Source organism: Cupressus sempervirens, chromosome 9, assembly GCF_028749045.1.
Source record: "Cupressus sempervirens isolate cs-2001-9-10 chromosome 9, ASM2874904v1, whole genome shotgun sequence".
NCBI lineage: Eukaryota > Viridiplantae > Streptophyta > Pinopsida > Cupressales > Cupressaceae > Cupressus > Cupressus sempervirens.
The window spans coordinates 573385702-573401282 of record NC_143126.1 but is presented as its reverse complement, the minus strand read 5'-3'; the positions used below and the strand labels follow the sequence as shown (position 1 = coordinate 573401282).

General features: G+C 35.6%; 1 protein-coding gene across 2 annotated transcripts in view; it reads right to left on the bottom strand.

Moving 5' to 3' along the window:
- Positions 1-15581, bottom strand: part of LOC149539963 (ATP-dependent zinc metalloprotease FTSH 3, mitochondrial-like) — a 73571-nt gene that overhangs the window by 19901 nt on the left and 38089 nt on the right. For both annotated transcript variants that reach the window (XM_089801182.1, XM_089801183.1), the window contains exon 5: positions 13251-13384. In XM_089801182.1, the coding sequence (XP_089657308.1) occupies positions 13251-13384 (134 nt within the window). The remainder of the gene's footprint in view (positions 1-13250; positions 13385-15581) is intronic.

The window sequence follows — 15581 nt, the reverse complement described above, 5'->3', positions numbered from 1 at the left end:
CCTTATGCTTTGTCTATTTGGGAAAGTATAAAAGAGGTTAAACATCTTCTCCAGAAAAAAATATTGATTATCAAAATTGGCAAATGGTATAGATGTTAGTAAAAGCTCTTGAAATGTTGTCACTCCTAAAAAACATTCATAATTAGGGCTTGTAAAAAGAAATTTTCATGGGTTGAAGAAACACCCCCTGTAGGACACTCAAATGGTGTAGTGAGGAAGGGTGATCCCTCTGTTTCATCGAAAGGCAATGAAAAATTCCTTATTGCTAGCAATGGAGTTGGCAAACCATGATAGGACCTCCACCATTCAAAATTTCAACACCTTGAACAAAGGCAAGGCATTCATTTAGTGGTACCATCATAAAGGGAACAGTCTATGCCATTGCTATCCTTGTTTGCAACTCACCACTAATTTCTAGGATTGTTAACAATGTTCCAGGTTCTATTTGTTAATATGATCTTCAAGCTATTGCAGATCTGATCTGCCTATGCCCCTAAGAAAATTAGAGTATCCACATAAGGACATCATAAGAAAAAGAACAAAAACACCCTTGCTTCCTCTCCTTGGGATTCCCCATTGAAATTTAGAAAATTTTTACTTACCAGTTTGAGTTTGATTTGAAATATGGGTTTGAAGAACCGGTTCGTAGGTACGGCAAAATTTTGGAAAGAGTTTTGAGTTTGTTTCGGTGGGTTTGTACAAAAAATGTAAAAATTATGTGTGTGTGTGTGTGTGTGTGAAGGCTAGAAGCATAAGTTCAAATTAGATTGTCACATAGTATCATAAAATCATATGATTTAATCATTTAAACACCATAAACTTTAGACTTGTAGTTGTAATCATATCATCATTACACACATTCCAATTGATTGGCATATCTTAGGCCTTGCTAGACAAGTTGAATACAAACAATAGAGCTCCTTTGTAACAACCCCAACTGGTTATAACTTCGTGAAACACCAAATCCTTCTCAAATTCAATTGTTTGACATTTTGTCAAACACTTTGCAAGCAAGCTCTGATACCAATGTAATATCCCTTGCCCAAACTAATTGATTTTAGCTCAAAGATTATTGTCAAACACTTGTATGTTGCTTTTCTCTTTTTTTATTTTTTTGTGTTTCAAATTGGTTGATATAGTTTGAATGATGCTAAGGAATTTAGAATGTTCACAAATGATATTACAATACCTCTTACAATGAACTAACATGCAAGTGCAATTCTTAGTATTTTCAATGCATATACATGGAAACTAGATATGGAATGCATACCTACAGCCAACTGACATTTTGACAAACAATTGACATACAACTATTATGCTGATCATATATGCTATTAGATGGACATTTCGTCAAACAAATGGTATGCAACAATTATCTCCTTTATTGAATTTATTCCTATGTGCAATGTTGCTATGAATTTGCCAAGACAAATGAGCTTACAATAATGACTCCAGCAATGCCAAATCTGATTCTGAGTTATCACTTACAACAGCAAAATTATATGCCTAAAATTACAATGCTAACTACTAATAGTTGCAAGAGAAACCTAATAATAGTGATGCCCAAGGATGGAGATGAAAGTTACAATCTGAATCAAGCATAAATACTGTAGCGCAGTACTGTTCACATGTACTATAGCAGCAATTAAAAAAAAATGATTACTAATGGCTCCCAAAGATGAATCTTTAGGTCTGCACTCGATAGTCCTTCAATATTCTTCAAATCCTTCAGTTATTCCTTAACTTTAAGCACAAATAGAACTCCAGAATGAAGTTCTACTGAGTGCCAAATTCAATAGATATTTCGCCACCTCAAATGGTTGCAATACTGAAGAATAAACACTCTCCAGTGGCTAACTGAAATCAAAAACCCTTAGTTTCTTCTCCCAAGTTCATATCAAACGCAATTAACAATAATTGGATGCCTAACAATGAAGCTCTAGCCTCTATTTATTCTTTTCCTTCACCCTTCTAGAAGAAAATAAAATATTATTTAATTGCACTCTCTAGAAGCTTCCCCCTTTCAAATACAATAATTAGTTGTGCTTCTAGAAAATGCACTCTAGAAGCTTCCCCCTTTCCAATACAATAATTAGTTGTGCTTCTAGAAAATTAAATTAATTAAATATAAAGTCATCTTTAGATTTATTTATTTATTGCCTTTAATTTTTTTTATTTATCCTTATTTCTCCACTTAGCCTTTGGAGAACGAAAAGCTAAGAACTCCATTGAGGGTCTAAAAGATGGGGGATATTACATCCTTTGTCGAAAGCCCTGCTTATTACAATAGGCATACAACAAGAGCTTGGAAAGAAGTGTATCATGGAATTAAAGAAGCAAAGTTACACCTGTAACATTATTCTATTTGTCAATGATGGATTTATTTTGTTCATGTCTACCACTAGAGAAGCTCATCGTCTCCACATTCATGATCTAGTCTAGTCCATTTTGTGCAATTAAACATACTCTATGTCAAAGATGCAACCTGGGATGCCTACATATAACATCTTGCAGGAAAATCAAGGAGTTGTGATGCACCAAATATTTTTGAGCCCTAGGTGAATTTTGGATGAATTGGACCTGAATTTGGCACTGGTTCGAACCAATATGTGGTTCGGAGGGCAAAGTGACAAACCCCAATAACTAAGAGATTCAATAACTGTCATGTTTATAAATGCCAATGGCACTAAAATTAGAGTTTATGTGATGAAAACAAAACCACCCAGAAGGTGCCTCTCCAATGCACCAATAAGCCCCTTCCTAGCATTCGGCAATGTCAGAAATACAATGAGTGAAAGTATAGATTTTTCTGTTGTAAATGGGCTCATTAGTAAATTCATCTGTTTAATGTCCAGGCCCTCCAAATCTGTACGATAGGATTATTGATGCTTGCCCATCCAAAATGCAAGGTAAAATCAAATTTTGCCCTTACACCTATGGATTTTTATTTTGGTTTTTGATAAAGTGAACATTGTGAAGTATTGAAATACTATTTTCTATAATTATTTCTAGACTTGGGGCCAACACTTGCTCAATCTCAAAACATGGAATCACACTTTTATTCCTCCCAAATTGTTCACTATTACCAATTATGTCAATGTTAGTACACCTTGTTGGGCTAATCGCCAACGTTCCCCTTCGAGATTCGTGACATGGCTTAACCACCTCCTGTGTTCTATAAGTCTAGTGGTTGTATCGAGCATTGATAGGTCGATCTTTTGGTGCAACGGCAACTCTAGCTTGTAACAAGTGGTATCAGAGCTTGGACACAGGTTCGAATCTCCTCAAGTAATGCTGAGAGGGGGATTGTTGGACTAACTGCTAACGTTCCCCTTCAAGATTCGTGACATAGCTTAATTGCCTCCTATGTTCTATAAGCCTAGTGGTTGTATCAGGCATTGATAGGTTGATCTTTTGGTGCAATAGTAACACACCTTTCAACTCTTCCACTTTAATTCTACTCCAATTCACATTTTGAGACAACTAGCAATTTGTTGGGTAAATTCTTGGCAATAGACACTTAACACTAGTAGAAAAGAAAAAAAAGATAACAGCCCAAGTAAAATGTCCTAAGGAACTACCCTCACCTAAACACAACATTTGATCTAAGAAAGCCTTAAGCTAAAAAAGTATAAGGATGTTAAATGGTAAAACCCTATGAAGGTTGGGTTAAGCTGATCTTCAAGAGCGTATCCAAACATAACCTAGGATTATCTAGAGAAAACTTTATTCAAAATGCGGGAGGAACAATCATTAGATTTGGCTCTAAATGAACTGGCTCAGCTTCAAACACGTAACTAAAATGGAAGCTATGATCTCAGACATTAGATTGGCATTGAATCTAAAAGTCAACAACTCAAGAAAGAATGAGACTCAATTCCCAATTGTCATAGAAGAACATTTACAGTCAATTGCCAATTCCCAATTGGACGTTAAAAAGAATGCGATTGGATGTCATGCCTCTCATCAATATGCAAGATGTGAAGTTTTTTAGTGTCAGAGAAAATGGGAATAAAGTTAATTTGATATCTAAACCAGTGAAGCGAATATCTCTAAAAAATTGTGATTAATCCTACACTGAAGTCACTCCCGATTTTTTCCACAAAAAATCTTACAATCAGTCAACACAGTCAACAATTTTTAGGCCCAAAAAATTGTGTTTAATCGTGATAAAATTGCATTTAATCATAACAAATATGTGTGCAAATTTACTGCCAGGAAAACCTAAACGACACCAAATGAAAGTCTTCCTTTTCTATTCCTTTTTTATTTAATGCCATCGCAGGACCTCTGAAAGACAGATCTGTGATTGTCTTGGGACTCTATTGTAGACAAAGATTAAATCACTTGTTTTCAATGGGAGTCGTTGTTTGCCAAGGATTAAATCATTCATTTGCCTTGGGAGCCATAAAGGGATAAAATTGTTTGTTTTCTGTTTACAGAGTCCAGTTGCTTTCAGCTTCTATCAATTTTTTGCCAGGTTGGGAATTAATTTTTCCCAATATTTTTTTTGTTTTTGTTATAGAGTTAATCTATAGTATATATTAGCTTAAACAGCTGTTAGCTGTAAATTTTTATTTCTATTAATATATATTTTTGTATTTGTTTTTGTTATTATATTTTATTATGTTTCATTTATTATGTAAATATTCATCTGCTATGCAGTAAAAACTTATACAATAGTTAATAGTTTTGCAAACATCATGCGGAGTCAGTCATATCATTTATAATTTTACACATCAACATCAGAAATATGTCAATTATGATAAATTGTAAGTTTTGTAGCTATAATTACAGAAAGAAGATTATAACAGTTACTTACATTAGAGCCTTCTACCTATAGGATTTTGGCAAATGCATTTAGCCTCTAGAAGATAACTGCAAGATAAGAGAGGATTGTTAATTGGCCAACTTAAGATCTAATACTTCTCTTGGAGTGGGCCTGAGTTAGCACTCATTATTAAGATAATATCTTATACTTTCTATAATAGTCAACTACTTGTCTGTAGTCCGTCTTTTAGTCTAGATAGGAATGTTTTCTATCCCGTCTCTTTTTTCTTCAATCCAGATAGAAATGTTTCCTATCCTGTCTCTAGTTTTGTTTCTAATTCCGTCTTCAGTCTACGTTGTTTCTTTTAGAAACAATGTCCTTGTAATTCTTTATAAGGAACACATTTGTTCCTCTGTTTATCAATCAATCATCCGGAAATCCGTTAATCTGCCAACTCTTCTTGGATCTTGTAACACTCATAACATTTCAGGAAATCTACAAATCTATATTTTAATTTTGCCAAAACTAGAGGTGTTTAATATCCTATTTTGTGTTAGACCTTTTCTTCAAACCTTTTAAGGATGTGCTTTTAGTAAGCTCTCACGAAATGCAATAAGTAAACTTCAAAAATTTGAATTTTATACTTATAATTTTGCAAATGTGAAAGTCTCTTCTCATGTTTCCTTTAGACCTTGTGTTCTTGGATAAAATTGACTAGTTTATCACTCAGAAGTGCCAATTTGTTTCAATTTAATCAACAGGGCCTAGCACACCATTACCTACTTTTGAGGAACTTAGTTTATCAAATGCCTTTGTACAAAGTCACAAATTATATTGGAATCGACATTTGACAATTTGTCTCCATCTAGTTATCTTTTATGCTATTGTGGTATGTTTTGTGCAAAGAAATCAGCGATATGATGAAATTCTATTCTGTACAATCTACTAGTTAAACTCTATATTTTATTTACGTATTTCTTTATTTATTTTTGTTGTTTTACTCCAAATTTTTACATTTTTTGCAAATCCAATTTTTTCCCAATTTAATCTCAATTTTTCCCCACTTTTTACGAAAATCCTACTCTTTTGGTTTGCAATTTTTTTTCCCAAAACAATTTTTGCTTCTATGATCTCAACACACAACCTCAATCCATATTGTAGTCCTGAACTCAATTTTAGGAACTTCCTAGGTGACAAGAATACTATTGATTTAAGCATAGTGTTGCCTTTCTCCAGCATATCACAAAATGATAAAAAAGTTGTGTAACACAGAGTTGCACCCACCTCCAAACCTCGGAGTACCCGTCCCCAGAACGACCCTGCACTAGGTTCTTGAAGTATCCAAGAACCCACCTCCGCCATTCTACCTCTAGGATGGGTATTAGAATTTCTATTTGAATTTTGATTTATGAATGTTACTATTAGGTATGTACTATGTTACTATGTTGAATGTTCAATTGTTCTAGTTCATGTTGCAATTTTGCTATGCAAGTATTTCAATTTGGAGTGTTAACCTAAAATATCATTTCATAACTAGTGTTTCAAGTTCTGCATGTGTTGTATACAATATCCCTCCCTGTCCCACTGTCCCCTCATCGTTGTTCCCCTATCTGTCATGTCCCCAATTTCTGCCCTTCCTTAGTGACAACATTTCTAGCAAGGTTGGTCTATTATCTGGTTCCCATAGGCCAGCAGAGCATAGAGGGAACCAACCCAAGGGCTTTAAGAGTCATGCATGAGCTTCCCAAGTAGTTTGGAGCAGTAGACAACAGTTTTCTATAATTTAGGAGGGATTCCTAATTTGTAGGGATTGACTAGGAGTGGTCTAGGAGGCATTTTGAGACCTCGGCAAACATTTTGGAGACTTAGAGTGCATCTCCTATTTTTTAGGGGGCATTCCTATTTTTTAGGAGGAACTCCTAGTTTAGTGACAGTTCTCTCAAAGGTGCACACAGCAGGGGAGTCATTGGGATTCAATTTTGGTTGATTGGGGCTATCTCCTACTTTTTAGGAGCATCCCTAGATTTTAGGGATGGACTGCCAGTTGACCCATCTTGTCCAGCATCAGTCACAGACAAGTGACAAGATCAGATTCATGTTTGATTGATCATTTTGGGCCTTTTGGGACCATTTGGAAAATATTTTAATATATTTAAATATTTCCTAAGCTGGTGATTAAATAAATTAAAACAAGGTTAATAATATAACCATTTTGGCTTCAGTTGATTAGGTACACCTATGTGTTATAGCTCGTTGGAAAGGTCTCAAATTATTATACATGATTTTTACTATTTGTAGACTTTTTGGTGCCTTCAGCTATGGAATTTTAATAAAGTAATTTTTTCCTATAGCATGGACGACTTTAATTGAGAAAATGTTATTTTATTATATTTTATTTAAAGGGCAAAGTGTAATTTCCCTTTAGGGTTCGATTTACAGTTGGAAGGAGATATAAGGAGATGGAGACCTAATTTCTTATTATCTTTTGCATATTGAAAAACTTGTTTTTGTGAATTGGCTCTGAGAGAGCAATTCTTCATCTGGGACGCAAACCCTAGGGTCTGGACTGGCTGGGACGTAGCCCTCAGCAGTTATTGGCATTGGATTCTTCAGACAGTGTGCGTTGCTATCAGGGATAGAGTACGCCATTCTTTATTGTGGATTCAGGTTGTAGATTTATGGTTTCAGCGTTGCAGATTGATTCTTTCAGCTGGGATGTGATTCCTTGCAGTCTTAGGGCCGCCATTTGCAGCAGTTTGGCATCATTGTTGGATGTAAGCTCCCTGGGATTGTATTGGATTTATTATTTGGCTTTATAAATCAGAAATCTGCCTGGTACGATTTATAGCAATTCTGATTTGGCTCTATGTTCTTATTTATTTTCAGTCTCCTCTCATGTTTATTGTTCATTATTCATTACTATTGTGAAAACTATCAAAAAACACAAAACAAAAACAAAACCTTCTGCAACTTTTGTCTATTCTCAAAGACCATCAAAGAAATCACGGAAAAATATAGTTTATTAATTTAAAAACTACAACAGATCAGCAAGGGCATCTATCAGGGATCTTTCACTATCATCCAAAAATTGAGGTCCATTGTCCCCCCGTCTCAAAAACTTGTCCCAATGTCCCATCGTCCCCACGTACCCCAGTACTAGTGTTACACTGATAAAAAGCCAACTTCAATTCCTCACTAATTTCTCTGTTATTCGTGCACGAGTTTTCCCTCGACAACTCTTCTCCATGTTCACATTTATAAGACTTACAAAACCTTTCACCTGTAAAAAAATCAAGTTTTAAGAAAACATTCCCAAACTTGAAGTGATCAAAGCATCTCCTTTTCCTCTTCCACCTCTCAATAGCCATGGGGCTCAATAGAATCTACGGCACTCAATTAATACTAGTAGAGATCAAAATTATTCAACTTACTAGAATATTTTTATTACCTTAGCTTCTTCGCTATTTTCAGCTAGCTCTCGGATTCTTTTTATTAAGAGTCATTTAAGCTTTATTTTGTTCAGTTTAAATTTGTCAAAGCTTTCTTCACTTATTTTAGCTAGCTCTTATATTATTTATAATTAATGGTCATTTAGACTTTTATTCAAATTTTATTTTAGTTGTCTATATTTAGACAAGTCTGTTTTTTTCTTAGAAGCTTTTGTAAACTTTATATATTCAATGTACTAGTAATACGATAATATTAGTAATATAGAGTTTCATGGTATCAAAGCATTTTTTCTTGTAATTCACATTTGACAATCATGTGAGAAATAAAACAAAAAATTGTGGGTTTCCATTAAAATTTTATGGAAGTTTGTCTCCACATATTTCGGGGGGGTTTCGCTGTCTTATGTCGAGGGTGTTTTTGTGTCTTTTCCTATGGAAAAATTTGGCGACTCTTAGACTCTTATCCAAGAAACCCTCACATCTATGGGCTCCTTCCTATCGTGGCAGCATTTGTTTCCATTTGTTTTAACTTCACGACCATGGCAAATATTGTTTAGTCTGCAAATTCAAATTTTTCAGTTTTTTTAGCACTGATGTGCCACAATTTCTATCATGGTTTTTTTATGCAGCATGGTGACAAATTTTGTAGTTTTTTTGTGATTGGTTGGGTTTTTTTTCTAAAAATGCAATGGCTCTTTATTTGCACTTTTCCCTACCTCTTGAAAACCCACGATTTTAATCCAATTTTCAATTTTTGAGGCACAGAATCCTAATTCCAAATCTGGATTTGTGATCATTTGTTCTTTGACAGCTAGGGTTTCTTTTTAACCTATAAATTACTCTAGGGTTTTTTGGTTATTTCTTTAACAAAAAAAGAAAAACAAAAAAAAAAAAAAAAACTTAACAACTTTTTGTTTACAAGTTCATCATAGTCCACCTTTTTTGCCCTGATGTTTCAGTGTTCTACCTTTGGAATTGTACCAATTAAAGACCAAGGTCTACGTTGAAATTCTTTATGTCATCTTTGACCAACGTTATGACAGAAGGAAATCAACAGTCCAATGGCCCCAATTACAACATTTAAGAAGCGACGCAAGATGACCATATTCGAATATTGATACCTTGACAAGATTGTTTTGGGTACAGAAACAAGTCCTACCCAAGTTGGATCAGATCAGGACAAATTTGATGAACATAATAGGGAAGCACCCAAAATCATTAACTTTTTGTTACAGCTGCATAGCTGCCTCATCTGCCTTCTAGTAAAAATAGCTAAAGCGATCTAGGAACTCTTGAAGGATTTTCATGAGACACCTCACAAGAACCGAGCTTTCTTTCTAAAGAATATGTTGTTTTCTATCATGATAGATGATAAGATGTCTCTCCGCTCACATCTCAAAAAGATCAAGAAGATCCATGACCGAGTTCACAGATACAATGATCTTTGGTGGCAGTGAGGAAATTAGTTGCTGGAAAGGACAACGTTCAGATTTCACTCAGTCAGAAGGATTTAATGTTTCCCAATGTATACTTTGTCCCAAGCATTAAGCTCAATCTACTATAAGTCAATTAGATTATGCTTCATTCTCCATAACTGGATGTTGTCTTCAGCTTGCACCAGTGCAACATTGTTGATAGGGAGCCTCACATTATAGTTGCAATTTGTATTGAGGATCGCAGGCTTTATCGACTCGTTGATAGAGGTGATTCTCAGGAGAAGGCCTTAGTGAGAAGAACTTCCATCAGCAATCTTTGGCATCAACAGTATGGGCATTTGAATATTCATTACCTCTCTCAATTGGCGAGCGAGAGTCTGGTTGTTGGAATAATTGAGATTCAAACATTAAATCATGGAGTTCGCAAAGCTTGTCAAGCAGGGAAGCAACATTAGACTCTATTTTCAGATTGTGACGCTTGGAGAGCATCTGAGGTCTTGCAATTGGTTCATGGAGATATTTGTTGGCCTGTGAAGACTCCATCAGTTACAGGATGCAAGTATTTTCTGCTATCTCTGAATGATTTCAGCAGGAAAACGGGGGTGTATTTTGTCAGCATAATTAGAATTATAAGTTCAAGCCTTAGTGGAAAAAGAAACAGGTTACAAGATTGTCACTTTTTGGTCCGCCAATGGTGGAGAATTGTGTTCATCTGATTTCTCCAACTTCTATGCATCACAAGGCATTTAGCATCAGCTTACTACACCTTACACCCCACACAAAAAGTCAAGATCCTCACCTCATTGGTTGTTCAGACTCCGATTGGGTGAGTTGAGTTGAAGACAGGTGGAGTCACATGGACCAGCAAGAAGCAGCCTGTAGTAGAGCTCTCCTCCACTGAAGCTAAACATCAAGGTACTGTTAAAGGCAACTTGTGAGGCAGTTTGGGTTTGGCGGATGCTTGTAGACATGCACACACCTCAAGCAGGATCTACTCCCTTGTTTCTTGATAATCAAGAAGTTCTGAAATTAGCCTGAAATCCATTCCATGAGCGGACAAATCAAGTGAGCTTCATTGTCATTTCATCCGCAAGCTTGTTGAAGATGGATCAGTGATTGCAGTATGTCCCCCACAAAGGACCAGACTGCAGATATACTGACCAAGTCTCTTGATCTGGAAAAGTTTATTAGTCTATGGCGCAACTTGGTGTAGTTGATAGGATGACCATTAAGGGAGGGTTTTAGAATATTTTATTTTAGTACCTTATCTTTCTTTGCTATTTTTGCTAGCTTTTAGATTCTTTTTATAATAATGGTCATTTAGGCTATATTTTAATCAGTTTTATTTTAATTGTCTATATTTGAAGACTTTTTTTGATAGGGAAGTTTTTGTGAACCCTATACATGCGGTGCATAGGTAATATGATAATATCAGGTCTTTACAGTTTCAGAACCAAGTTCTTTGTTCAACTTCAACATTCTAGTTCAATAGGGCTACTTCCAATCAATGATGCACACATGTAAGCAAAGCTTTCTTAGAATAGAGCATCTTTTGGTTGATAGCAAGCTCCGCCAATAATGAAGCACATTAAGAAAAAAATTATATAGACAGCCACAGCTGTTTGGGAGGGGCTTTATATCCCTTGACAGTAGTTCTAAATGATTCTCTTTTAAATATGTTGCAAAGCTGTTCTCAGAAAAGCAATCTCCACTTGGATAATTCATGTCTCTCTATCCGTATCTGCACCACAATGGACCTCTCAGCTTCCTTCTTTGTCTTCCATGTTTGTCATGTCAGCTCTTCTATTCCATCTCGGTGTTTAGGTATATTTTCACCTTTTTGCTTACCTACATAGCCAATTTCCCTACAAGTGGCATCTCTACATAAATTAAGAATAGAGATAGCATGTTTCTCAGTCTCCCTTAAACCACTAGCAAAGCTTCTGTGTATCTGAAATCAATAAACTTGGCATCACAAACTTACTAGAATTGATATCCAAAAAGAAGACTCCACCTTCTCCTTCAAGAAAATCTGAAAAGCAATTAGAAAGTGAAGATATGGAGAACTGTCCTACCAAAAAAGTGCACAATAATTTGCTTTGTGCACATGAGGAGATTTGTATCGCCCAACCTAGCAATCATCAACCTCAAGACAGATTTGAAAGAGAAAGTAAATTTGAAGGTAATGGATGACTTGAAGGGCTTTAAAACTATCCTTCATAACACAAATCTTAATATTCAGAAGAAGAATGATGTGGCCCACGAAAAAGCAGCGTTTTTCTTCCTCCGATATCAACAGTAGTGAAATTAGGTAAAAAAACATAAGGCAGGTATGCATATTTGACACCCAGATGGCTATCGATGCGAACATAAATGAACTTTCATTATCCATGTGTACATGCATTATCTTCTAATGGTACACACCATCCAGCATCACCTTCAACACTGGCTCTGCATCCAACCCATGGGATGGGCATAGTTATGGTACATGCACAAATACATAGACATAAGGTAATGATAAGTGCGAACCAATGTTGCATGGACACAGACACCAATACAGATACCATATCGGATATGGATACAGCCATTTTTGAAGACCCCCAATATGGATATGGCTGGATGTGACATTCATAACATTAAACACAACTTCCTAAGTTATCAGAAGGGATTTTCATTGCTTTAAAAGCAAATAGACACATAATTGCTACATACACAATTATAAGTTGATTTCGCGATGTACAATATGCAAAAATACTAGCAGAATTGCATTTGAATATAGCCCACAAAAAAGGGTCAAAAAACATTTCAATGGTGGTCTTCCTCGTTTGGTGTAAGTTTTGCTTATATTGTGAAAAAAAAGAATTGCATAACTGAAGTGGTTTTGGTTCTCTTTAATGTAGTCATACATTGGGATTCTTGTCATCTTGTTTATATGACATAAATAAAGCTTTCTAATTTCATTAAAAAAAATGGTCAGCGAGTACTATATTAAACCAAATTCTTTAACCCATACACTGTGATCCAATATTCTTTACTTCAGAATCAGATGAGAAATGACATTGTATTAACTCAAATTTGCTTGCATCTAAAATAACGTGACATCTAAAATGTAAATGTTAGAGAAACATTGGATGAATGGATAACCCTAAAGCAGATGTCCTGATAAACCAATCCTGTAGGTCACCCTTCACAAAAATTCAAGTAACAAAGCAATTCAAAAATGAAATAGCCTAAAAGCATTTCAATTTTCAACCGATACAATTGGACTATATAAATAAATCATGTGCAGTTTCTTAGAAAACATGCATGAAAGCAATTATTTGCAACAGCCACTAGCTAGTTAAAAAAGCCTACAAACAAAGTCAAAGGTGTGTGACTTATTAAGCATTAAATGAGGACCTAGCAAAAGGCAAATTCATAGATATATGCATAACCTGAAATGCTTTGGCTATGGAAAGGAATTTAAATACACTTTCAAACTCAAATGTATGTCAAATATTACAAGGCATTCAAAAATTTATTTTGAGAAAAAACGTTTTAGCCAAGGCAAGATAACAGAAACAAGAAAATACTATAGCTGCAATGAAAATTCACCTGCTTTTGATCTCGAGGGATCAATGAAAAAGTAGAAAGGGCAAGTCCAATTAATAAAATTGGTGAAAGATTAAACTGAAATTGTTTGGAAAACATATCTTGAAAGCCCCTTTGCTCATTTGAACTTGACTCATCTGCAGACACGAGCAAATAAGGATTATTTTGGATATCAAAATATGAAAACACACAAGTGTATTCTGTGAAAACAACTAAGATCATCAGACTATACTCCCTGTCAAAACCAGAGACAAATTAACCTGCGCTAAAACATTATGATTTTGAAGGAACCCACAGAACAAAGACAAACGATTCAAATAATAAATTTATTACCTGGATAACTTAATTCATGTGGCAAAACGATTTCACATTAAAACCAATTGGACTGAGCATGGATTGGTAAGCCAATCACAGGGTTAAAAGAGCTGATGATAGTATAACAATAAATGGAAAGAAAAAGAACAAAGTAAGCTGAATCAAGAGTAACGTCAGAGAGGTTGTTCACCAAAGAAATTGATATCTACATGGAATAAAATGCATTCCATATTTAGTTGACAATTATTAAAATCCAACCAAATCTCAAAGTACTAAATATATGGGTAGCGAGCAAACATTGAAACCAAGCGATGAATTTACCAGCACAATAGATGCAGGAGCATCTTGGGTTGCACTGCTATCCTCCATGTTCTCAGTTTTTTTTCCTAGTTTTTTCTGGGTTGCAATATCTTGCATTGCCAAGCTTTCAGTAGTTACCAAGCATTGGAGAACCTTTCCCTCATGATTGCATAGAGATTGGATGGATTGAGTTGAAGTTAGAGCCATTTTTACCTTGCTGTTGGAACTGTGTTTTTCTGGTTTCTGGGTGCCTGTTGCGGGCTGTGTAACTAATTATCCTCAATGAATGAGAGGATGCGCATTTCAGGGATTGAAGAGGACCTAGAGTACTTCCCTATGTCAAAGGCACAAGTCCTAATTCCTTATAAGTTGGGAGATATGGCAATTCTCTCGGAGTATCGATTTCTGACAGTTTGCGCGACGGGTTTCTATGCATGACTTTCGGGATGGATGTGCACTTATCCTTGGTGAATCGGCCTTTGCGCCTTTAAGGAGTTGTAGAGGACCTAAAGTACTACCTACAGTTCGAAGCTCAAGTTCTAATTCAATTGGAGCTATGAGATATCGCAATTTTGCTTGTGTATCGATTTCTAGACATTTAATTGTTGTTGCAAGCCGACTAGTGGCCCTTCAAGTATTTAATGTTAGATTTATTTTCATGTTGGGTATTTAATATCTGTTGAGAGCCGACTTGTGGCTTCTCTATGTTCTAGAATGATCTGTAAATCATTTTGACTAGTATAAATAGAGTGCTTAGGCTTAGAGCTAGGGCAGTTTTTAGAGAGGATTGGAGAGCAAAACTGGAAAGTGCGAATTTGAAGCTGGATCTAAGATCATGAATGTATTTTGTATCTGGCCGTAACCCAAAAGGCCTTATAGCTGGGCATGTATGACAATATTTTCATGAATCAATAAAGAATATTGTTCTCTCTCTCTCTATGGTGATGTTCTCTTTTGTGTTTGCTTCCGCTGTGTTAACTCTTGCATGGTGGTTTGGGTAGCTGAGTGTGCCAATTGGCCTTAGTTACTCGCACCTCCCTGCATTAGGTGGTATCTGAGCAAAGTTGTTCCTAAGTGTGCAAGCAGATTGCCGAAGTGTGAGGCAGTTTGTACTAAGACTTTGGATCGTGTAGAACCCTGATTCAGATTTGGTTGTAGGGTTGTAGATCTGCAGATTTGACCTATAATTTGTAGAGGGTTACAATCTTGCAAAAACCTAATTTGTAAAGATGGTTCGTGGCAGAGGAAATGCCGATAATGCTATAATAGATCAATTGAGACAAATTGCAGCCAAATTAGATGCTATGGAGACAGCCCAGAGGAGAGGAGCACATCTTGATGATGCAAGTGATGATGAAGCAGTAGCACCAAACCATAATCCAAAACTTGAAGAAGATCAAGATGAAGCAAGGTTGTTGAGAGTGTTGTCTAGGGAAAATTTGAAGCCTACTGTAGAAGTTGTTCCTTATGATGGAAAATTGAATATCAACACTGTGTTAGATTGGATCTCAAATGGAGAAGTTCTTTGAATGTGAAAACACTCCTAATAATAAGAAGGTGAAAATTGCAGTTACTAGGTTAAAACGTCATACTTCATTATGGTGGGAGCATATCCAAACGGATAGACAAAGGAGAGGAAAGGAGATCAAAACTTGGTTGAAGATGGTGAACAAGGTAAAGAACAAATTCCATTCTGCTAATTAGCAAGTTAGCTTGTTG